Here is a 24,845-nt window from a genome sequence, read left to right as displayed (position 1 = left end):
ACTCGCTGGACCTCAGTTTCCTCCACTGTGAAATGAGAGAGCTGACATAGTTAAAAATCATTCATGCTCCTTCCACCTCTCACATCCATTATCTCTCTTCTCTTACCTCTGTGCGGGATTCAAAAGTGACTCATGAGCTTTTTTTTTCTTCTTTTGCATTAAGGTATTTTGGTTTTTAGGATGGACTCCAACAAAGAGTGAGATGAAATCTTGTACTTGAATGCAAGTATGTACAGGAAAAAACCCCCACAGAGTAATATATAATTGGTCACAGAATTGTGTCAGAGATTTATTTGAATGCTATTTGTCCTTCAATTCCTTTGAAAAGAGCGGTGGGAAACGGCCCTACTGCCTTCTCTGCATGTTATTGCAGTGATACACTCTGAAAAGACTAAAGTTTCCATTTTCAGTGAGGCATAATGCCTTGTCTTCTATATGACTGAGAGATCCAGTGATAACCACTCTGAAGATACAGGAATGGAAAATTACAGTATAAGTGGCAGCTAATGGTAATCTCAGGGAGGAGATCCTGACAGATTGTCTGGAGTGAGTGAGAGTGTAAGAATGCCAGCATAAACAAATAGCTGTTTGAGAATTTTTTTTTGCTATTAAGTAAGTTACTTAAAAAAACAGATTTATATTTTGAAATGTGCATTCAATTAAGAAACAAAATTGTGAGATTTTACTCCTTTTGCTGGGGCTAATAATATATCTAATTAAACATACTGTCTTTCTGTGTACATAAAGTAAAAGATAAATGACTTGGCAAATGTTAGCATTTTGTTCATATGTGCTTCTATCCTGCAGGTTTAACATTACACAGATTCCAGAATTTCCCATCTCCTCCCTCATCATTAGCATTCTGGTTGCTATTAAAACCTATATATTGGATTAGTATTTTGGATATATTCACAATACCACCATGCTTCAAAACCTCATGACCTGGATTATTAAAATAGCCTCTGTTTGTTCTTCCCTCAGGCGTCTCCCCAACCCAATTTGTTCTCCATAAAGTAGCCAGCAGTGATTTTCCTAAAACACAGGTCTGGCTGTATCACCTCTTCCCTCTCCCTGCCTTCTGTCCTATCCCACTCCACCAACACATACTCTTAATAAACTTCAGTAGCTCTTTATCATCTCTAGGATAAAATGTAAACCTTTTTGGCACGTAAAGTTCTTCATACTCCAGCACCTTACCTTTGAGGTTGTCTTATACAACCCATCCTTCCACGGACTCTATAATCCAACAATACTGCTTTTCTACACATCTCTTTTTCCACTTCTTGTCTCCTTACCTTTCCCCTGGCTGGGCCTGGAATGCACATTTTTTCTTACCTAAGATTCTCCTGGATCCCCTTTTTTTTTTTGTTAAGATTCATCACAAGAGCCATCTTTTACATGAAACCTTTCCCAATTTCCCAAACTGCTAGTACACTTCCCAAATTACCTTGTATTCATTTTGTTATATTTGATATATGTACATGTCATCTCCCTGATCTGATTATAAGCTTCTTGAAGGCAGGGACTATTTCCTTTTAGGGTTTGTATCTCCAGAACTTGACCCAGTGTCTAACAGATATTTAATTTTTGAAATGCTTATTGATATATAGATCTTGCTTTTTTGGTATACTTCCCTTTAATTGTGTTTATTTTTGGCAAACTCTTAACATGAAAAGCATATTATAGTTCATTTTTGGTGGCATTTGCACTGTCTTCCCTTAAAACAATTGGTACTTGGAATGGTGCTGTGTATCCTCCCTTCCTGGGGTCTCTAGGGCAATGCCAGGCAGCAGATATTGAGGAAACATTATTGATGGTGAAAGTAACCTAATTTACACATTTGTTGCATTCATTTTCATAGAGAGCAGAAGTGAGCAGAGTTTAGAAAGACAACAAACAGATGCTACAAATACAGCCTGATGCCTGGGTTTGTCTTGAAAATAACACAGATTTTGAAGAAGATTGTGTTTGTTAAACCAACCATGTGAACAACATGGTTTTTTAAGTTGCTGTTTTAAAAACATGTATCTACTACATATATGCATAAATACATGCATAAATATGCATATGTTTGTAATTGTTGCTCAGTTGTGTCCAACTCTTCATGACTCAATTTGGGGTTTTCTAGGCAAAGGTGCTGGAGTAGTTTGCCATTTCCTTCTCCAGTTCATTTGACAGATGAGGAAACTGAGGCAAACAGAGTCAAGTGACTTGCACAGGGTCATACAGCTAGTTAAGTGACTGAGGCCAGATTTGAACTCAGAAAAAAGAGTCTTCCTGACTTCAGCCCCAGCATTCTATCCATTATACAACCTAGCTATCCCCCTGCCTCCCTTTGTTCTCTCTCTGTCTGTCTGATTGTCTGTCTCTCTTTCCTCACTCCCTCTGTCTCTGTCTCTCCTCTCCTCTTACCCCCTCTATGCACACACACACACACACACACACACACACACACACGTGCATATATGTATGTATATATGCAGCATGAAACACATATACATGCATGGAGATATGCATATACACATGTATATACATATATGCACATATGTATATACACATACACACACATGTATATATACATATATATGTACACATATACATATAATTTGTTTTTCTCATGAGCTAGTTTTATGATATAATTTCCAAAAGCAACATTCTCTACCAATGTGGATGTCTTCTCTGCAAACCACAGTCTTAGAGAGTTGTTAAAAGCACTGCGAAATTGTCATATGCCAGCAATAGGTATCACAGATATAACTTGAATCCGTGTTCTTAACTCCAAATTTATCTCTCTATCCACAATTATGCATGCTGATAATATACATATATACAAATGAATGTAGATTCCTATCTATATGTATTCATGACTGCATATATACAGACACATACATATATGTATGTATATGCACAATTATGAAATCACAGATATGATAGAAAGAACTATTATTGGACTTAGAGCCAGGAATACCTGAGTTCAGGTCCCATTTCAGATGCTTACTGGGTTTTTGACCATGGGCAAATCACTTAACCTTTTTCAGCCTCAGTTTCCTCATCTGTAAAATGAGGGTAATAATAGCACCTATCTTACAGGGTTTGGGGGAGGATCAAATGAAATCACATGTACAGTGATTTGAAAGCCTGAAAGTAATATATAAATACTAGGTTTAAGTTATTAATTACATAAAAATGTTATAGACATAATATATACACACAAACACATGTATCTATATGTATACATACATACACATGGTAGAATTTGGAAATCTTAGAATTAAATATGCACATACATAGTTATACATATTTTATTGTGTATAGTGTATAAAATTGTACTATGGCATAGTGGGAAAAGTTATAGAATTATGGAATCATAGATTAAGTGCTGGAGGAGTCCTCAGAGATCATCTTCATTTTATAGATGAGAAAATTGAGACTCAGGGTGATCTTAGTTTGAATCCTGCATTTAATATTTAGTAGCTATGTGACCATGACCTCATAAAGTCTCAACTTCTTCATCTATAAAATAGGGATAATAATGTCTATAGAACCTTGAAAGACTCCAATGGAATAAAGCATGGCATAAAGCCATAAAACATGCTATATAAATGCAAGTAATTTTATAAGGTATTTTGAAAATTAACCATGCATTTGCATTTTAAGACCTTGATATACCTGATCGTGCAAATTGAGTTTAAAGGATCAATTATTTGAATTAATAAAGGCTACCCAAATATAGAAATTATCTTTCCATCCTTGAATACCTTTTTTTGTTATTAGACTTCTCTTCTACAAACATACTACATTCTCACTTGCATTACTTAATATGTTTTGCAGGTTTTTTCTTTACATATTTTATCCTTCATCTTAATTTGATTACAAATTCCTTGAGGGCAGGCACTAACTTTTTTTTTTTATTTTAATATCTCCAGTAACCGTTACTTTGAACTGGAAAAATGATTCTGATTTATTTAATTAAGAAGTATAACATATTGAAAATTTTCGTCTTGAGAAAGGGGATTTTCAAATCACCTTATGGTTCATTCTTTTGTTTCAAGATTATTATGTTCAAAATAATATCATCAGCAGCAAAAATTTTATATAACAATTTTAAGATTTGCAGAGAACTTTGCATATTTATCTCATTTTTGGTATTTTATATTTGAAGAAACTATGTCTTAGAGAAATCAAGCAACTTATTCATGGGTCACAAAGCTAATAAATGTCCAACTTGGGGTTTGGCCATTGGTTTTCTGATTCCCAAGTTCACTTCTTTGTCCATCCTGCCATCCATAAATTTGCTTGTGATCAAAATGAATTTGGTCTTCCCTTCATTTCAGATGTTCTATGTCCTGTTGTCCAGAAATGGGCAATGGTACATAGCACTTTATACTGAAATATGTTTTCATTCTTTAACTTTTGCTAGCAGTTAACCATCTCCAAAGCTGAATTTTTGAAGGTTGCAATATAGCCTGCATAAATATACTGCAAATATGTGTGAGAAGTCTGCACTCAGTACCTGAACTTAATTGACAGGCTGAGAAAATATATGAAACATATAGTCACCGGATTCGGAAAATGAAAATTAATGTATGAATTATTTAGCTAACACTGCACTTTGCCCCAGAATCTGGTGTTTATTATTGTGAGTTTTAGCAGGAAACAGAAGCAGTATCAATTGGGAAAACATTTCTTTACTGAATTGAGAACAGTATGGCTTTCTAGTTTCTAAGTGGAGAAACCTGGTTCTTTGGTTTCTTTGTTCTTAGTTAGACTACTCCCAAGCTATTTTAGCTCAACATTTTACATACTAATGGAGTCTAGGGAAGTGCAGTTGGCAGCTGTTCATGGGATAATAATGAAACACACTGTTTGGTACTGCATACTGCTGCTGTAAAATGCGGGAAGTATTTTATAGAGATCAGGGTGAGTCGAGCTGTATCCACTTTAAGCATTGTATGTGTGTGAACTGAGAGTGAGGAAGTTGTATTTTCATATGAGAATAACTAGCAATCCCTTTCTCCTCGCAGGTAAAGAAAACGTGCACAGAAACAGATGTTTCAGAGCCTCAGAATTCCAGGTACAGTCCATAGAGGCAAATGCTGAACTGAGGAACTATGGGGGAAACTAAGAACTTTAAAAATAAAAAAACAAAATTTGGTCTGCAAACAAAAATCTATCAGGTGACCCACTATCAGGTTCTTTTTCAACTTTTATAAATAGGAAGTATTTAACATAATAGAAAGGGCATAATCATTCAAATAGTAGTGAGAGGAACTCAACATTAGACATAGGGAAATTTGCAGATCAACATTAGGAATTTGTCGCTAGTGCTACTTGAAAGAAAATTACCATAATGTTGTATATGAGAATAAGAAAAGTGGATATTAATAGCAATGAACATCTTCCTGTAAGGATATTGTATGTTTTACCTCATTAATTAGTAAAAGAGTTTTAATAACTTTTAAAATGTGTTTTTGAAAGATTGAGTTAAAATTACTTATAAAAAGTATTACATATTTTACAAAGTTTTTAAGAAAATAAAATTTCACAACCACTTGTTTTTCTTCAAATAGTATTAAATTTCAAATGCACTATTAAATTAGAAAGTTAAGAAATTTAGAATGTATTTATATGAAGTTGTCATGTAGAGTCTATGACATGTGGGTCCTATGTAATAGCAATTATAGAACCAAAAGTGAACTGGAGAATAAGGAAGTTCATCCATATTGTGTTTTAAAAAAAAATAAATGGGGCATATGCTCTAAGTGATGCTCTCACAAAATATACATATATATGATATACCATCATATCAAATCATATTATGTTATAATACAAAGATGTTATAAATACGATGACAAACCTATGTGTGGGAGTAGGGGGGTTGTGACTTCTTTGGTGTTGGGAGCACCTTTGCCAATGAAGTAACTGTTCTGTGACACAGAACCATAAAGAGTTTGACTGGGTCACTGAAGGGACAGAGTGGCTTGCTCAATATCACACATTTGTGTCAGAGACTGAACTTGAAGCCAGAACATTCTATCTCTGAGACCAACTGTACAATTAAGAAATATAATTGACCATTTCCTAATTCAGGACTCTAGCATATAGAAGATTCAGTATTGCAGCCTAATTATGAAAACTAGCCTATCTTGGCACACAAAGACATCTAGACATATACCAGCTACTTTTTAATGACCATGCACTTCCTTTTTTTTAAATATAAATTTCTTTATTTGTAGTTTTCAACATTCACTTCCACAAGTTTTTGAGTTCCAAATTTTCACCCCATCTCACCCCTCCCCCACCCCAAGATGGCATGCATTCTGAATATCTCTTCCCTTAGTCTGTCCTCTTTTCTTTCTCTCCCCCCTTCTCTTATCCCCTTCCCCTTCTATTTTCCTGTAGGGCAGGATAGACTTCTATACCCCATCTCCTGTATTTCTTATTTCCCAGTAGTGTGTGAAAACATTTTTTTTAAATATATGTTTTAAAACTTTAGGTTTCAAGTTTTCTCTCTTCCTCCCTCCCCACCCACCCTCATTGAAAAGGCAAGCAAGTCAATATAGGTTGTACATGTGCAGTTATGCAGAACACTTCCATAGCAGACATGTTGTGAAAAACTAACTCTATTTCCCTTAATCCTATTCTGCCCTCCCATTTATTCTATTTTTTCTTTTGACCCTGTTCCTCCTCAGAAGTATTTACTTCTGATTACACCCTTTTCCTATCTGCCCTCCTCTCTATCATCCCCCTGCTGTCTTGTCCCCTTCTCCCCCTATTTTCTTGTAGGGTAAGACAAACTTCCATACCCAATTGAATGTGTATGTTATTCCCTCCTTAAGCCAAATCCTATGAGAATAAGATTTACTCATTCCCTCTCACCTTCCCCTGCTTCCCTCCACTGTAAGAGACTTTTCTGTTTTTTTTTGTGAGATAATTTACCCCATTCTACCTCTCCCTTTCTTCTTCTCCGAGTATAATCCTCCTCATCCCTTAATTTTATTCTCCAGATATGACCCCTTAATCTTCAACTCACCCTGTGCCCTCTATCTATCTATCTATCTACTATCTATATATATATATCTATCTATCTATATATATATATATATATATATTTTTTTCCTCCAACTACCCTAATACTGACAAAGGTCTCATGAGTTATAAATATCATCTTTCCATGCAGGAATGTAAACAGTTCAATCTTAATAAGTCTCTTATGATTTCTCTTTCCTGTTTACCTCTTCATGTTCCACTTGAGTCCTGTATTTGAAAGTCAAATTTTCTATTCAGCTCTGGTCTTTTCATCAGGAATGCTTGAAAGTCCTCTATTTCACTGAATGACCATTTTTTCCCCTGAAGGATTATACTCAGTTTTGCTGGGTAGGTGATTCTTGGTTGTAATCCTATCTCCTTTGCCCTCTGGAATATTATATTCCATGCCCTGCAGTCCTTTAATGTAGAAGCTGCTAAATCTTGTGTTATCCTGATTGTGTTTCCACAGTACTTGAATTGTTTCCTTCTGGCAGCTTGTAATATTTTCTCCTTGACCTGGGAACTCTGGAATTTGGCTATTATATTCCTAGGAGTTTTCCTTTGGGGATCTCTTTCAGGAGGAGATCTGTGATTCTTTCAATTTCTATTTTGCCCTCTGGTTCTAATATATCAGGGCAGTTTTCCTTGATAATTTCTTGAAAGATGATGTCTAGGCTCTTTTTTTGATCATGGCTTTCAGATAGTCCAATAATTTTTAAATTCTCTCTCCTGGATCTATTTTCCAGGTCAGTTGTTTTTCCAATGAGATATTTCACATTGTTTTCTAATTTTTCATTCTTTTGGATTTGTTTTACAGTGTCTTGATTTCTCATAAAGTCACTAGCTTCCAATTGCTCTATTCTAATTTTTAAGGAAGTATTTTCTTCAGTAATCTTTTGGACTTCCTTTTCCATTTGGCCAATTTTTCTTTTTAGGGCATTTTTCTCCTCATTGGCTTTTTGGACCTCTTTTGCCATTTGGGTTAGGCTATTTTTTAAGGTGTTATTTCTTCAGTAATTTTTTGGGTCTCCTTTAGCAAGCTGTTGACTTGTTTTTCATGATTTTCTTGCATCACTCTCATTTCTCTTTCCAGTTTTTCCTCTACTTCCCTTACTTGCTTCTCAAAATCCCTTTTGAGCTCTTCCAAGGCCTGGGACTGATTCATATTTTTCTTGGAGGCTTTGGATGTAGGAGCTTTGACTTTGTTGTCTTCTTCTGGTTGTATATTTTGATCTTTGTCATCAAAGATAATATAGTCTGATTCTTTTTGCGCTGCTTGCTCATGATCCCGGCCAATTACTTGAGTTTTAAACTCTTTGTTAAGGTAAGAGTCTGCTTCCAATGTGGAGAATGTACTGCCCCGAGCTTCAGGGGTTTGTGTAGCTGTTTTCAGAGATACTTGTAGGGACCTGTAAATTTTCAGTTCTTCCAAGGTGGTATGATAAGGGGTGAGGTGTTTACTCCTTTCCTGGCCTGTGACCACAAGTATTCCTTTCTGTCCTGTAACTGTGAGGAGGGGTTCCTCTCCACAGCCACTACAAGCTCCACCATGCCAGTGTTCCTCCTCACCCCAGCACCGCCACCCAGAACTGTGACCCAGATCCAAACACAGGCAAAGCAAGAGATTCCTGCTTCAGAACTGGCAAAGAGATCCCTGCAATCCCTCTCTGATCAGCCACTGGATTCCCCCTCAGTCTGTGGTCCGGAAGTTTGGGAAGCAGCTGCCCCCCCCCCAACCATGCTCTTGGGGAATGAAGCTGAAACCCCGCCTTCCTTTCTCAGCACCAACAGAAACAGACTTTTCCCACCGACCTTCTAAGTTGTCTTTGGCATTAGTGGGTTGAGGAGTCTGGAAACCTCCACAGCTGCCTGTGATTCAGTCCTCTGAGGCCTGCTCCAGGTTTGCTGTATCCTGCGCTCCCATGGTGCGCTGCGCTGTGCTGAGCTTCCAGCCCGGCAGAGATGTACCTTTCTGATTAATCATCCAGGTTGTCTTGGGCTGGAAATTTGTTTCACTCTGTCTTTTTGTGGGTTCTGCTGCTTCAGAATTTGGTTAGAGACATTTTTTATGAGTATTTGGAGGGGTTTGGGGGAGAGCTTAATAAGCAAGTCACTGCTTTCACTCCACCGTGTTGGCTCTGCACCCCCATGCTCTTAGTTTTTAAGAGACAAATAAGTACCTCTTGGTATTAGCTGACATAATATAAATAGAATTCTGCATTTATAGAATGTTAATCACCTAACTTTATTTAATTTTGAACTTTTCCATTTTAAAATGCCTGTGATACAATTAGAAGCAGTACATACACCATCAGTATGATTGCATTCAACTGATCAGTCAGTAAGCATTTTGTTAAGTGCTGGGTATACAAAGGTAAAAATGATGCAGTCCCTGTCCTCAAGGAGCTTACATTCAAACAAGGGAGATAACATGTACACAAATTAGACTATTCAAAATAAACATAAGGTCAATTGAGGAAGAAAAGGCACCAGTAGTGGAGACATTAGAAAAGGGATCTAAAGAAAGTATAATGAGCAAATTTTTAAGGAAGCAAGGAATTCAGTAAGACTGATGGAGATGATGAGGAAGTACATTTCAGGAATCAGGAATAGCCAGTGCAAAGGAAGTGAAATGGGATATGGAGTGTTACATGAGATGAACAACAAGACCACCATGGATAGATTGTAGAGTACACTAAGGGAAGTAATACATAATAAGAGTTGAAAGGTAAATTAAGGCTAGGTTGTTAAGAGCTTTAGAAGTTAAAAAGAAGCTACATTTGATCTTAGAGGCAATAGGATAGTTATTGGAGTAAATTGAGTAGGAGAGTCAGATGTTAGATCCATTGCTTTGAATTATCAAAATCATAAGACTTTTCCCTTCATATATTCTGGGTATTACAGATTATAAAAAAAGAACTTTGACTTCTTGGAACACCAATTACATCCACAGATTCTGGAGTTCTAGGATCCTTTCACTTAATTCTAAAAGACAGTATGACTCAGTGGGTTAAACAAAGAATTTGTGAGTTAGAAGACTGACCCTCTGTCCTTCCATTAACTTAGATTCCAATCAGGTTGATGAGACTTAATTTGGACTCTGCAGGTCTAAATCATTGCGTTGGTCAGATCATTCCCAAGCTCTTGGCAAGCACAGAATTGTATTGTAGAATCACAGAAAGGAAAGGGCACTCAGAGGCCATCTAGAACGATTCATATCTGACCAGGAAAACCTGCTGTTCAAAAACCTCTAGTGAGGAAGAATCCCTGCCATTTGGGGATGGCTCTAATCATTAGGAAGTTTTGCCTCACTTGGAGACAGCTGCTCCTACCCTTGTCCCTTATTTTGCCTACAGGGGCCAGTAGAACAAGTCTAATCTCTTCTCCTTCAAATATTTTGAAGACAGCCCAATTAGCTAAATTAGTATTTAAAATCATCTAAATGTTACAGCTGGAAGCAGTTACAGGGATCTCCTAATCCTCTCATTTTATAGAAGAGGAAACCAAGGACCAGAGAGTGTGGGTTGCCTAAACACAGAGCTCATTAAGTAACAGGGCCAGTACTGTAACCTCGGTATGCATGCTGCCATTCGGTTGTTCTTTCCGCTGTACTTTTTGCTGAATTTTTTCTACAACAAATATTTATTAAGTAAGCACATTTGTTACTATGTTCAAGGCACTGGGGATTAAAATGTAAAGTACAGCACAGTCCTCGCCTGAAGTTTACATTCTATTTCATGGCAAATTGGGTGAGGGCAACAACAGAATGATGTATACAACACTTTCATGTTTTGCAAAATATTTTATGTATCTTACCTGATTTGATACTCAAGACAATGATGAGTTTTGTTATTATTATTCAGTCCTTTTTCAATTGAGTTTGACTTTTTATGAACCCATTGGTGGTTTTGTTGGCAAAGATACTGGGGTGGTTTGCTATTTCCTTCTCCAGCTCATTTGACAGATGAGGAAACTGAGGCAAACAGGGTTAAATGATTTGCCCAGGGTCACAGAGCTAGTAAATGTCTGAGGTCAGGAAGGTGAATCTTCTTGACTCCAGGCGTGGTACCCTATCTACCTCACCACTTTGCTGCCCAACAACCCTGGAAAGTAAGTACTATTTTATGCCCATTTTTCCAATATTAAGTTACTTACCTAAGGTCATAAAGCTAATAGGTCTGAAGAAGGAACCAAACCCAGTTCTTCCTGACTCCAACTCCAATATTCTATCTACTAACTGCTTAGACATATACCCAAATGAGTATGACAGAAGTTAAGAGCAAAGACACAATCCCTGTGTTATCCTAAGAATTTTGAAGAAGGAGAAAGTATTTTAAGGTAGAAGGATCAGGGAAGCCTTGAAAGAGGAGATGGACTTTAAAAAGTGGGGGAACATCTCTTGATGATGATGATGATGATAGTGATATTTAATAATCTATTCTATTGATTTATCATTCTTAATGGAAGAATCTTGATTTAGAAATTTAGAAACCTTGGTTTTTTTTTAATCAGGCAATAATTGTTTAAATAAATATCACTTCAACCAAACAAGCAACAAAATTAACAAATTATGTGATTTCTGAATTTATAGCTAACCTTAAGTATAAGGAAAATCTATTACTCAGAAACCTGTGAATTTAAGATGAAAAACCAAGGAACGAGGGAGTGGAGGGATGACTTTAGTATGCATGTGTTCAGGTACAATGTCTTTCATTCAGGAATGAAAGGGCACAAATACACCTAGAAAACCATGTTTGGAACCACGTCCATCAAACACACACACACGCACACACACATGCGCACACACACACACACACACACACACACTCAGAGATACTAACGCAACCTGAACCAAGTAATTCTTTTCTAAACAAGTCTTAAGTGAAAACATTGAACACAAAATGAAATATCAGCATAAAATGAATGCTGTAGATACACTGCTGTAAAAAGTAGTGCCTGGATTGGAACCTAAGGCTCATCTCATGCATTTATTTAGCTAGCTTTATAGCATGTTGGTTTTGGATTTGAAACTATTAGAATAAATGCAGATGGAAAGTGTTTTTACAGTAGGGAAGTAATTAAATTGGGTGTGGGAACTTTGTCAGGAGAATTCTTGGAGTGACACATGTGTATCAGCAAATTCTTTGTCTTGCTTGGCCTTCATTCCCCTTTTGGAAAGAAACACTTGGGCTACAGATGTGACTGGCACATTGGGATAAGGGGAATGTAAAAACCTATACAATATAACCAAGGCCAAGAATGTCTTACCAGAGATATTTTTTTTGTTTATGCATTGAAAGCCAGACATCAGTGGCAATATTTTTTCAGTTACACAAAACTGTATTTATCTTGATGGATGATTAGCATTAATGGATACACTGTGCTTCATTTAAGAATTGTCATTCTTCAAAAAATCTTCTGTTTTGCTTATTCTCCTATGGCATTCCCTTGTCCAGAACACACATACACAAACACACACACACATGCACACACACACACACACACACACATACACACACACACACACAGGTCGAGCAGTGTATTTCTCTTTAACACTATGACTAGTGCTAAACTGACTATAAAGAAAACTGAAATTTGTATTGTTTCCTGATCAGTGCTTAAGTTTAGGGATAGATTGAATGAAAATTGGAAAAATAATAAAGAATGCTTTCATTAGCCTATACTTGACAGCTCTCTGAATCTAGTAATTTTGTAGCAAAATAATCAGTAATTCTCATTTTTAATTTTTTCCCCCCATTTTATGGATGTTAAAACCTTTCTTATCTCTGTTCAGTTAGAGGAGACAGAACTGTTTTTCTCATATTTTGACAGTATTGCTCACAATTTTATTTCATTCTGTTGAAATCTTCTCCCAAAAATATTACAAAATGGTTGAAATGGTTTTTTTTAAAAAAACTATTGATCATTCATGGGACTTATTAACAAGACTTTTTGCCTGCTTCCTGTTTTTTCGGTCAATTCCCTTTCAACACTTTTACCAGAGGGTGATCAGGGACATAGAAAGGAAATGAAACTCAAATCAATCAATTTTGTTGTATGTTTGGACCATTAGCAAAGGTTTGGTGAAGCAGAAAGTCAAAAGCATTGGCTGAGATGAGGATTTGAGTTTCTCTGTGGATTTCATCATCAAAAACATGTGTTGAGTGACTTTTGGATACAGCACTGTATGAATCGTGGTCCTTCCCCTATAGTGGCTTAAAAACCAAGACTACCAACAATTATACATAGACAGAACTATGGAAAGAATGGCATAAGGGAAAAAATAAAAGATTAAGAAAATATTTGAAATATTTGCAGTGTTTAAAACTGGAAGGAAATATAATTCATTTATCCATTCTGTCCCCATCCTCCATTAGCCTGGACGATTGAGGGTTGCCTATACCCTATTTTGCACTCCTTGAGAACTTTAATGGTTTGTCTGAGATCACACATGGTGCTAGTAGCCGAACCAGAAATAGATCATGGGTCTCCTGGCTCTGTTCTCTGGTTACTTGGCTATTATCAGGAGAAAGAGTAAATGAGTAGGATGGGTTCCCCACACTACATATTCCAACTATTTTAGCAGACACTTGGAACTAATTTTGATTTACTAGTTAATTTTAAAGTCAGGCAAAGGAAGTTTAACTGGCCAATTTCTACACAAGGCCAGAGAAGTCATACAACTAAATCACCTCCTTTTTGCCGTTATAAGTTAATATTGGGGTAGCATATACATACAGGTTTTCTGTGAATAAAAAGCATGCTATTCATGCATTGTCTGTATAAGCATGCAGAAATCAAATTATTCCTCCTTCATATATCTCTTACAGCTGTCTCTTTCTGTCCGCTTACATAATTACAACCCAAGGTCAGACCCTTATAACTTCTTGCCTGAACGATTCCAACAGCCTTCTAATTAGCCTTTTAGCTTCCCTTTTCTCTTGTTTGTTCTCCATCTACTTGCCCAAATAGTGTTCCGCAAAGCACAAATCTGATTATGTCACCCCTGCTCCCCCCACTCACTCACACCCCCCCAAAATTTGAGTGGATTCCTGTTGCATTTAGAACAAAATTCGAACTTCTCAGCTTGGCATTAAAATCACTTCACAATCTGGCTTCAGCCTAGCTTTCCAGGCTTGCTGCCCACTCTACATTCCAACCAAACTGTTCTACTTGTTGTTTTCCCAAATGGACACACAATCTCCTACCCCTGTTCTTCCTTAGTCTTCTTTGTTGGCTCATCATCTGCACAGTTTCCCCTTACTGGAGATATTCTGCAATGTTTTCTTGAGTCCTCTTATCTCTCTATGGATCATCTCTTGGTGATATCATCTGGTACCACTGTTTTAATTATCACCTTTATTCAAATGACTCATATCTATAAATCAAGTTTAAGATACTCTCTTGAGAGTCAATCCCACAGTAGTAGCTACTGGTTGGACACTATATGCCAGAGACATTTCCAGCTCACCTTGCCAGGACTCATTATCGTTAGCCCTAAATCTACCTCTTTTCATATTTCCTTGTTATAATCAAAAGTAACACTATTCTCCCTGTCTCCTAGGTGTATAACCTTGAAACCGTTCTCAGTCTCTCATTCTTCAAACTCCACATTTGGCAATCATTTGCCAACTCTTGCCATTTCTACCTTCACTACATCTCTTGCCTATGGCCCTTTTGCTTTACTCACTGCTCTCAGATTAGTTTAGATACTCATCATACCTTATCTCAATTATTACAATGGCTTCTCCTCCGTCACTGAACTGGCTTCTCCTGAAAACTTCCCTTTATTTATTAATCAGAGAAGCATCTGATCTTCTGTTATATGCAAGGCATTGCTTTATTTGCCTTGTAAACTAAAATTACCAATGGAACCACTGTTTTGTGTCCATTGTCCATGCTCACAACAATTGAACTTTAAGATATCACAAATTGAATGGACTTCCTCCTAGTCTTCAGGACTTAACTCATGATCCACATCTTCCATGATGCCTTCACTGGCAGTTTTAATTCTTTGCTGTAAACCTGGGCAGCACTTTGAGTGTTTTCTATATGATAAAACCATTTGCTATGTCAAAGTAATTGATGCTTTTGTGTATGTTAATTTTGTTTCTCCAAATAGAACTGACAGTAGTAAAGCTGTTTTATATTTATATGAGTCCCATATGCCCTTTTGTGCAGTATCTTGCTAACAAACTCATTCCCCAGAACTTCTGACTGAGGCAGAAATTTGAAAGGTATACATAATAAATGTAAATAATTGATCCACTAATTATTCCTATCTATTACTAAAATTTATGTGTAATACCCTATTATAGTAACTAGTTCATTTAAATCCTTGGGGGCAGCATGATGACATCTAAGATCCACATAGTTCCTTCCTCTTGAGCTTTATGGAGTTTATTTTAGATGAAAACTTATGTTCAGTCACGATTTTTTCAGGCCTCCAGCTAGTAAAATTCCTAACATTTAGGCAGAAGTCAGGTTTTCTGACTGACTTTACATTTTTATCTATCTCTAGTTCATCCTTGGCTTACTGTGGTTTAAACTAAAATGCAGTGTTTTGGAAATGCTTTAATAACAAAATAGGAGATTCTGTGGCACACACATATGCACACACACACACACACACACACACAACACACACACACACGGAGGAGGAAGTGCGGAGAAATGGAAGTTCTCAGGACTTCTCCGATCTTCCCTTCTGGTTGGGTCTTCTGCTTCAAGATACCTACAGAGACAATGACTGTCCTCTATATATTTCTTTTCTGCCGTAGTATTACTTTTCTTCTTTGGACACACACCAGAAGGACATACTTGCTTTTTCATGCTCTCTGTGTTGTAAGATAGCACCTACTTTTTATACAAATTCCTTATGGCATGACCATGCTTATCACACAATAGCTTTGATTTATTCAAGGAGTTGTACAGACCCTATTCACATTAAATTTTGATTGACTAAACTAATCATGTCATGTCCTTACCTAACAAAAGAAAATACTTTTGAATGGGTGGGATAATAAATGGAACCCTATCTTTGTGTATGAATTTTGGTAGGTATGCATACATACACACACATGAATACATATGCACACACATACACACATATATATATTTATGTGTTAGTCAATTAATCAGAGGTAATACCTATTTTTTTTTGATTATTCATACTTTCTGCTTTCTTTCTCTCTTGTTGCCCTCTTTATGGAAGATTCACTTCTCACTCTTCCCTATTTCTCATCTGTTCTTGTCTCATAAGTTAACACCATTACAGGTTTACCAAGAGGAAAGAATAATATTCCATTCTCATTATTTTCTCAAAGGTCACTGATGATCTCATTGCCAAACTCAGTGACCTTTTTTCAAGTCCTTATCTTCCTTTCTCTGTTGATTTTCACAATAAACCATGTTCTCCTATTAGATACTCATGGAAATTTGTCTGTCCCAAGAATTTAACAATCAGCTTAATTTAAATTACTCCTAAATATATCTCTAGTGCTAACGTCTTATTGAAGTGCTAAACGGCACATTTTCATTTTCCTTCAAGGCATCTTTGGCTAAATGTCCTGTTGATACCTTAAATACAACACATACAAAACCAAGCTTCTCTTTACCCCTAAAAGTGCTCTCCCTTTGGATTTCACAATTTCTGTCCATAGTGCCACATTTCCCCAGTCTACCATGTTCATATCTTTGGGTTTTTTTCATCCTCATATGTAATAAGTTGGCAAATGCTGAAAATTACATTTCTACAAAATCTCTCACATTTGACCATCCTATTTTCTTTTTCTTTTGGGGGGGAGGGCTAGGCAATGGCGTTGCCCAGGGTCACACACCTAGTAAGTGTTATGTGTCTGAGTCTGGATTTGAACTCAGGTCTTTCTGACTCCAAGGCCTGTGCTCTATACACTGTACTACCTAGTTGCCCCTGACCATCCTATTTTCACTGACTCTGTTCTAGTACAGGGATCTAGGGGTCTAGGTGATGTTCTAGGTTCCTTGCCACTTGCCTGAAATATTTTAATAACCTCTGGATTCAAGAGTCTTTGTCCCTCCCACAAGAATAATCTGTCTTAGAAATAGATCTAATTGTTTCACTCAGCTGTTCAAAAACCTTCAGTGACTATTGCCTCCTGACTAAAGTTCAGACTAATTTGCTTGACATTTAAGGTACTCCACAGATTGTTTCCAATCCATGTTTCTTTCAGGGGTTCTTAACCCTTTTTTAATGAACCTTTTAGCAGGCTGCTAAAGCCTATGAGCCTCTTATATTTTTTTCTTTTTAAATATTTGAAGGAAATATTAAATTTTGATTAGAAATTAATGAAAACAAAGATGAAGTGTTTTCCCCATCCAAGTTCATAGAGTCCCTCTGAAATCTATCCATGGACCCCTGGTTAAAAGCCCCTGTTCTTATTTTATCTCATATTTTCACTCTGCACTCCTTTCCAACTAGTGTACCCTCTGTTCCTTGCACATGACATATGTCATCCCTCTTTTGTGCCCTTTTTTTGCATTGAAAAATGAGCATATGTACTTGTACCTTATCTAAATTTTGTGTATTTCCAATCTTAACTGTGCTGTGCACACAGTGAGCTCTAGATGCATATTTGTTCAATGAATTAATGATTTAGGGTGATTTTCAATATAGAGATGGTAATATGAACTATCATAGTTCTGTTCCTAAAAATTATATCCTTTCTCTTCTTACTATCTTGCTCTGTCCCTCTCCCCCCTCTCCAACACCCAACATGATATGATTAAAAAAGAGTTCTGAATGTGAAATCAGGAGGCATAAATTTAAATCCCAGCTCTAACACTTATTACCTGAGTTACCTTGAGTCAGTCCCTTAACTTCTCTGACCCTCAATTTGCTCATAATGTTCATCACTGCCTCTCAAGGTTATTGTGAGGATCAAATAAGATGATGAATGCAAAAGTTACTTCTTAAACAGAAAGTGCTATATAATGTATTATTATTACACTCTTTTTAGACTGACAGTACCATACACTAAGGTGATAGAGTCTACCAGTTTTAAGACCCGGGTCAATAGCTTAAGCCAGTGGAGTAGATGTTTCAAATGGTAGGGAATAATTTGCCTTAGGAGTTCAGAGAAAGTGGTAATGGGGTCTGTGGGCTATGGGCTGGAATAATCACGCAAAACTTCATGTAGTGACTGGAACTTGACCTTGGCTTTGAAGGATGACCATGGCTTTAACAAGCCAAGATAACAGGCATTCTAAGGAAAGGGAATAAGATGAGACCAAAGACTTAGGTAGGAATGAATCTGGTGTGTATGGGGGAAAATAAATAGAGTAGCTAGTTTGGAGTGGAAATATCCTTCCTGAAAAAGTTAGAAATTCAGCTTAGGGCTAAATTATAAAGGACTTTGGCTGCCAAATTAAGAAGTTTTAAATTGTGTAATGTGAATATGATCAAACGTTACTTGGGCTGGAAGAAATGACAAATAGGGATTCTTGGAAGAATGGGACAACATTGATAAACTAATACAGAGTTAAGTAAGAACCATGTGAATTCCAAAGACTACAAGGATATAAAGGAAAGAACACATTGAGTTATTGTAATGATCAATATTGTCCCATAAAGGAGGTAAGGAAGTAACTTTTTTTGGTAAACAAGTAAGGTGTAGTATATCACATATATTGTTGATTTAAAATAACGAAAGCTAACATTAATATAGTGCTTACTATATGCCAGGCACTGTGCTGAGCACTTTATTTATTATCTCATTTGATCCTCACAACAATCCCGGGAGATAGGTACTATTATGATCCCTATTTTACAAATAAGGAAATTGAGGCAGAACCCTATTTCATGAGTTGGCCAGGATAAGATAGCTAGCAAGTATTGGAGGCCAGATTTGAACTGAGGTCTACCTAAATCCCAAGCCCAGCACTCTATCCACTGTTCCACCCAACTGCCATCATTAGATACTGTCATGATGGTGATTAGTTTTGCTGTCTGATTTTCTTTTTTACAAGGAAAGGCTCATTTGTTTCTGGGGTAGGATATGTTGAAATCAGTGTGATGCCAAAAGAAAAGGTATCCATAAATTTGACATGAGTGAACAGATTAATTGAAAAGTATGGAGTGAAAGTGGAAAACCAGTTACAATCATAGTAATCTAGGTGTAAAGTATTAATAGCTTAAACTAGGGATGTGTGAATGAGGGTGGAAAGGCAATGGTAAATTGGAGAGTTAGGAAAAAAATGGCAGGTTTTGGGGAATGGTTGATTGGACATGGAGAATTGAAAAAGAAGAGCCAGTGATGACTTTAATTCTTAAGATTTGTCTACAAAGTGATTTGGAGAATTGCTCTAATTTCAAGTCTATATTTTGTAGTCCAGGATGTGCTTCTGTGGTATTATATGGTTGCCACTTAGTGTTGAAGAACTGTTAAAATCCCATTTTCCTTAGCTGTGTATACCTAGCTCATATGTTATAAATTCCAGTGTCAGTACAGATTTTGGCTACCTGGAGTTTGCACGAGGAAGCGAGATCAATTTCTAGAAGTTCCTTTTTCCTTCTCAAATAATAAATCCATTTCCTATAATAAAAATTTCCCACCTATGGAAACTTCTCCCTCTGAAAAGCTGTACATGTCTCCCTCTAAATCTAAAGTTGTTATTTCCTACTTATTAGCAGGCTGGATACCTATTTCCTGCCAATTTGTGCTGCTCCTCAGGTATGAGAAAATTCAGGATTTCCTCTCATGAAACTGGTTGGTTCCAACTTACAAGTCTGCAAATAGTTATGGTCCTCATCCAAAAGACAGCCAGAGTCTCCCATAATGAAACTCAACAATTGTTGTGTCTTTAGGAGAGTAGCATAAGACAATTCTTTGTCTTTGTCATTGTTGGCTCTGAGTGAATGTAGTTATGCTACCCAAACAGCTAAAATAGCAGTCAGATTGTACTTTTGACCTTGAGGAACCATAAAAACTGTCAAAATAGTCTCTGTTCCATTTTGCTCTTTTTCATTTTGTGTAGTCTCAAGATATTCTAAAAACATTTATTAAATACTTATTCTATACAAAAAAAAACCCTGTTCTATAGGATTGGATAAAAAAAAGAAAAAGAAAGAAAAGAAAAACAATCTCTACTCTTAAGCTTACATTCTACAGTGATGGGGTGATACAAGATATGCTTAGATGAGTAAATAGAAAGTAATTTTTGTGGGGGGCTAAGCAATGGGGTTAAGTGACTTGCCCAGTGTCACACAGCTAGTAAGTGTTATATGTCTGAGGTTGGATTTGAACTCAGGTCCTCTTGAATCCAGGGCCAGTGCTCTATCCACAGCACCACCTAGCCACCCCACAATACAAAGTAATTTCAAGAAAGCAAAAGCACACTTATGGACAAAGGTGGCACTTCACCCAAGATGAAAGTTGTTTAATAATAGACTGTGATTTGTATAGCAGTCAAACAGTAGTCATTTAATATCTTTTGCAAGTATCACCAGCCCTAGTTAGATAGCGAAGAGTTTCTCAACTAGTATGGCAAGAAGGAAAACAAATCGTAGATAGCTTTGGAAGACAGTCAGCCACACACTCCTTGCCTTCTGGCTTTAATCTCCACAGCCCTCTGGAAACAGCTCTCTCCATAGGATTCTTCCTATGTCTGATTGTGCAGTTCATTATTGACATTGCTTGCCTTTTCATTGACCATTACCCCTGACTGGAATGCTCTGCTTTTGCACCCACATCTGCCTACATTTCTGGCTTCTTTCAAGACTTTGGTCAAATCCTACCTTCTGCAAGAGGATTTTCCCTGTCCTTCACTGGTAATGCCTTTCGTCTGATATGGTCTTCCATTTATACTATCTATATCTTGTACAAGGTGATTTGCATATTATGTCACCATTAGCATATGAGTTTCCTTAATGTCAAGGAGTCTGTTTTTTGCCCAGCTTTGAATCCTCAGTACTTTGCATAGTGCATAATAAGTGTTTAATAAATATTTTTTGACTGGCTGGAAATTTAGTCTGCAAGCTGAAACAATTTAGTCACTCCCAGAAAAAAAGAAAAAAAATCTAATCCAATACAATAAATATAAGCATTGGGGATACAACTAAGAAAAAGAAAGACATCCACTGCCCTCAAGAAGCTTACAATCAGATGGGGAGAAACAACATATAAAAGGAGGCAGGAAAGGGGGAAGAAGGGAGAGAAGACCTGGGGGTGTTGTTGCATGGAATTGAAACAAGGAACAGCAACAGATGCAAAGTAGAGTGAGCCCAAAAGTCCAGCTTCTGCCTCCTGTAAAGGAAGGCATTGGGAGAAGTTTGATACTCCACCCTCAAGTGATCTGATCACAGGGGAGAGGAGGCTAAGGGAAATAGTGGCAGTCAAGGCTTCAGTTAGCATAGTGATGAGCTTAATGTGGGAGACATCTCTTATTCCATGGAGTTGAAACCAGAAAGGGCAGCAGATGCAAACAGGTTTCAATCAGTTCAGTTACAAATATTTATCTTTTGATTTTTTTTTTCTTGTGACATATTCCTCTGGATTCTAACCAACACCATCTAAAATAAATGAATAGTTAATACCAGCCTAAACTCTTCCTCCCTCCTAAACTATAATTCCTCCCTTACTCTCTCTACAATTCTCAATACTATTATTACCTCAACAACATTGACCCCTTATGATAATAATGCTTTAAAGAGCTTCCCAGCTAAAACTCAAAATCCTTGAAATTTATTAGTGGAGAGGATGTAATTTTAAATGTAATAGAGGGCTGGGTAAGCATTATAGACATTTGATTTCACAGGATATACCCAGGATGTTTATTGCCTCATACTTAATTATTAAGCTTTAATTATCCCTGCTAACTGACAGAATGGTCTTTCTTGATTTGTAAAAAGTGTTAGAACAGACTTTGAACACAAATCTCCAAATAACAGGTCCAACAGTCTTTCCACTATACTACATATACACTGCTTAGGAAGACCAAAAAAAAAAATCACCGCTTCAAATAATTTAAATATCCAAAAAAAAAAATCTGTGCTTAAGAGAAAAATTAAAAAAAAAAAACCCAACAACACAGAATACTTGGCTATCCAGAATGATTAATCTTTTTTTCTCAGTTATAGATAGTTGAAGAGCATATACACACATTATATATGAATGTATATATATATATATATATATAATATATATATATGTGTGTGTGTGTGTGTGTGTGTGTGCATGTATGTATATAAAATCTTTTCATTGTCTATTGACTTACATTTATAATTAAAAGTGCTTGTTAGTTTTTTTTATAAAATCCTCAAATTGAGCAGCTTTTCATAGATAATTATATCTATCTATACATATAGATAATAGTTATCTCTCTCTCTCTCTCTCTCTCTCTCTCTCTCTCTCTCTATATATATATATATATATATATATATATATATATATATAATTTTCAAAGGAATTCCTGTATTTTTATATGCAATTTTTTTCTTAATATGGTTATGGATTCTTTTGTTTCCCCCTTTGTCAGGTTCAACTAGTGTGTGTGTGTGTGTGTGTGTGTTGTGTGTGTGTGTGTGTGTGTGTGTGTGTGTGTGATATGGATGGGAGGTATCAATGAAGAAATGGCCCAGACAATGAATGGGGAGATAAATGACTATGTTCATCCACGAATAACTAGGATAGGAAGAGTGATGGAGGAAACACTCATGTTATTATGACGAGTTCACATGTTTTTTGTGGAATGAAAACTGTTGGGCAAAAGGACCTGGATCATGGTGCTAATGGAGCCAAATTTCTGGGTTTAATCCATATATGAGACACTTTGTCTTGCATCAAGAAAAACTAATTGTTCCATAGCCATGGAGTGCCTTATTAATTCTAGTCATCTGTCAAACAAATGTGTGCCCTTTGTACAAGGGGGCCACAGAAGAGAATGTAGATGGATTTGCATATCCCACGAGAATGACAAGTCCAAGTCAATTTTCCACTGACAGCATCATCTCCTAATAAAGAAAGGATGATGTACGTATTGTCTTGATTCCTGGGAATGGGTGAACCCTGGCAGCCTGTATTTCAAGGGCTCCCTACCCTTATGATGAAACAAGAGTGTGATAATCTCAGGATTCTTGTGGTATTCCCCAAAGTTACTACTAGTCTCCATGCCAAATGAGACAAGCTTTCTGGCTTTTCCTATGCTGTTTCTAAAGAGGACTTTTGGCAGAGTCTTCATGTTAAGGCACTCAGATATTCACGGAATTGAGTTTCACATCCAATAAAATTTAATTGTACCCTTTTAGGATAATTGCCAAAGCCAGAATTCTCTTTGAAATATTTTGATGACTTTTTCCCCCTAAATTTTGATGATCTTGGATGCACTTATCATTTAAAATTTTAAATACTGTGCTTCACTTACTCTCTTTTTACAAAGAAAACTATATATAGGTCACTATTTTAATTTTTAATAAAGAAAAATCTTTGGGATCACATATAATCTTTGATAATTTAGGTGGCTAGGTGGCACAATGAATAGAACATTGGGACTACAGACAGAAAGACATGAGTTCAAATTAAGCAGTTCTGAGTTCAAATTAGTCCCTTAAATGCTTACTAATTGTGTGACCCTGGGCAAGTCACTTAGTTTATTCAACTGTAAAATGTGAATAATAATAGCACCTACCTCCCAGGAAGAATAAAATGAGATAATATTTGTAAAGTACTTAGCACAGTGCCTAGGTACTTAGATATCAAATACATATTTCCTTCCTTCTTATATACTATATTTATGTGTAAATGCATATATGTACACATACATATATGTGTATACATACATATACACATGTATATACCTTTACAGTTTACAAGATGCTTCTTTCATAACCATCCCATGAACTAGGTAGTATAAAGTATTACTGTCCTCATTTTACAGAAAGGAAAACTGAAGTTTAAAAAAAGTTATTTGATTATGGATCACATGGCTATTAAGTCATGGAGCTCTACCTGGAACAAGGGTTTTATGAGTCTATCTCCAATGCCCTTTCTACTGTGGTACGGTTTAGTGTCTTGGGAAAGTCTTTGATAACTTTCTCTGGCATAGGTAAATTATTGCAGAATTGACCATGATGAATCCTTCAGTTTGAACTTTTACCTGGGACCAATCCTCGAGCATTTATTATCTACCACATATCCAGTACTGTACTAGGTGCTATATGGGTAAGGAGTACATCAGAAGTAGGAAATGTATTCCTCAATTTTCAGTCTGGATTCCAGTAAACAACAATGATATTTGATTTCCATTATTTTGTAACCTCAATAGAGAAAGATGATTTTTTTAGGGGGATGTTTTCAAACATAGACTAATGATACTTATTTGTGTATTTTATTTTATTTATTTATTTTTGGTGAGGCAATTGAGGTTAAGTGACTTGCCCAGAGTCACTTAGTGACTTAGTGAGTGTTATGTGGGTGAGGCCAGATTTGAACTCATGTCCTCCTGACTCCAGGGCTGGTGCTCTATCCACTGTGACACCTAGATACCCTGCTATTTGTGTATTTTAAAGACTTTATAATTACATTAGGTGGAGAATTGGTGGTGGTGTTTTTGAAACTTTTTATCCTTTTTCTCAAAAGCGAAAGGCCCATTCATGAATATTCAAAGAACAGAATTTCATTTAACAGGATTTTTACCTGTAAATTGTCCTTCAGCTAAGAAGATATGTCAGTTTCCACAGTTCTCTCTAAGTGAATGAATATCAAGACAGATTTCAAAGTCTACTTATTTAGGTAGTCTGGTTTATTCAGCTGCTAAGATTTTATTTTCATATTTTCATATTA

At 36.4% G+C, this 24,845-nt stretch overlaps 1 protein-coding gene across 1 annotated transcript in view; it reads left to right on the top strand.

The window, feature by feature from the left end:
- The window catches only part of EYA4 (EYA transcriptional coactivator and phosphatase 4), a 379,107-nt gene that overhangs the window by 198,482 nt on the left and 155,780 nt on the right, over positions 1-24,845 (top strand). The window contains 1 exon segment of the mRNA XM_078155123.1: positions 5,025-5,074. Within this exon segment, the coding sequence (XP_078011249.1) occupies positions 5,025-5,074 (50 nt within the window).

Source organism: Phascolarctos cinereus, unplaced genomic scaffold (assembly GCF_003287225.1).
Source record: "Phascolarctos cinereus isolate Bilbo 61053 unplaced genomic scaffold, phaCin_HiC Scaffold_5;HRSCAF=322, whole genome shotgun sequence".
Classification (NCBI taxonomy): Eukaryota; Metazoa; Chordata; class Mammalia; order Diprotodontia; family Phascolarctidae; genus Phascolarctos; species Phascolarctos cinereus.
This window is presented reverse-complemented; position numbering and strand designations above follow the sequence as displayed.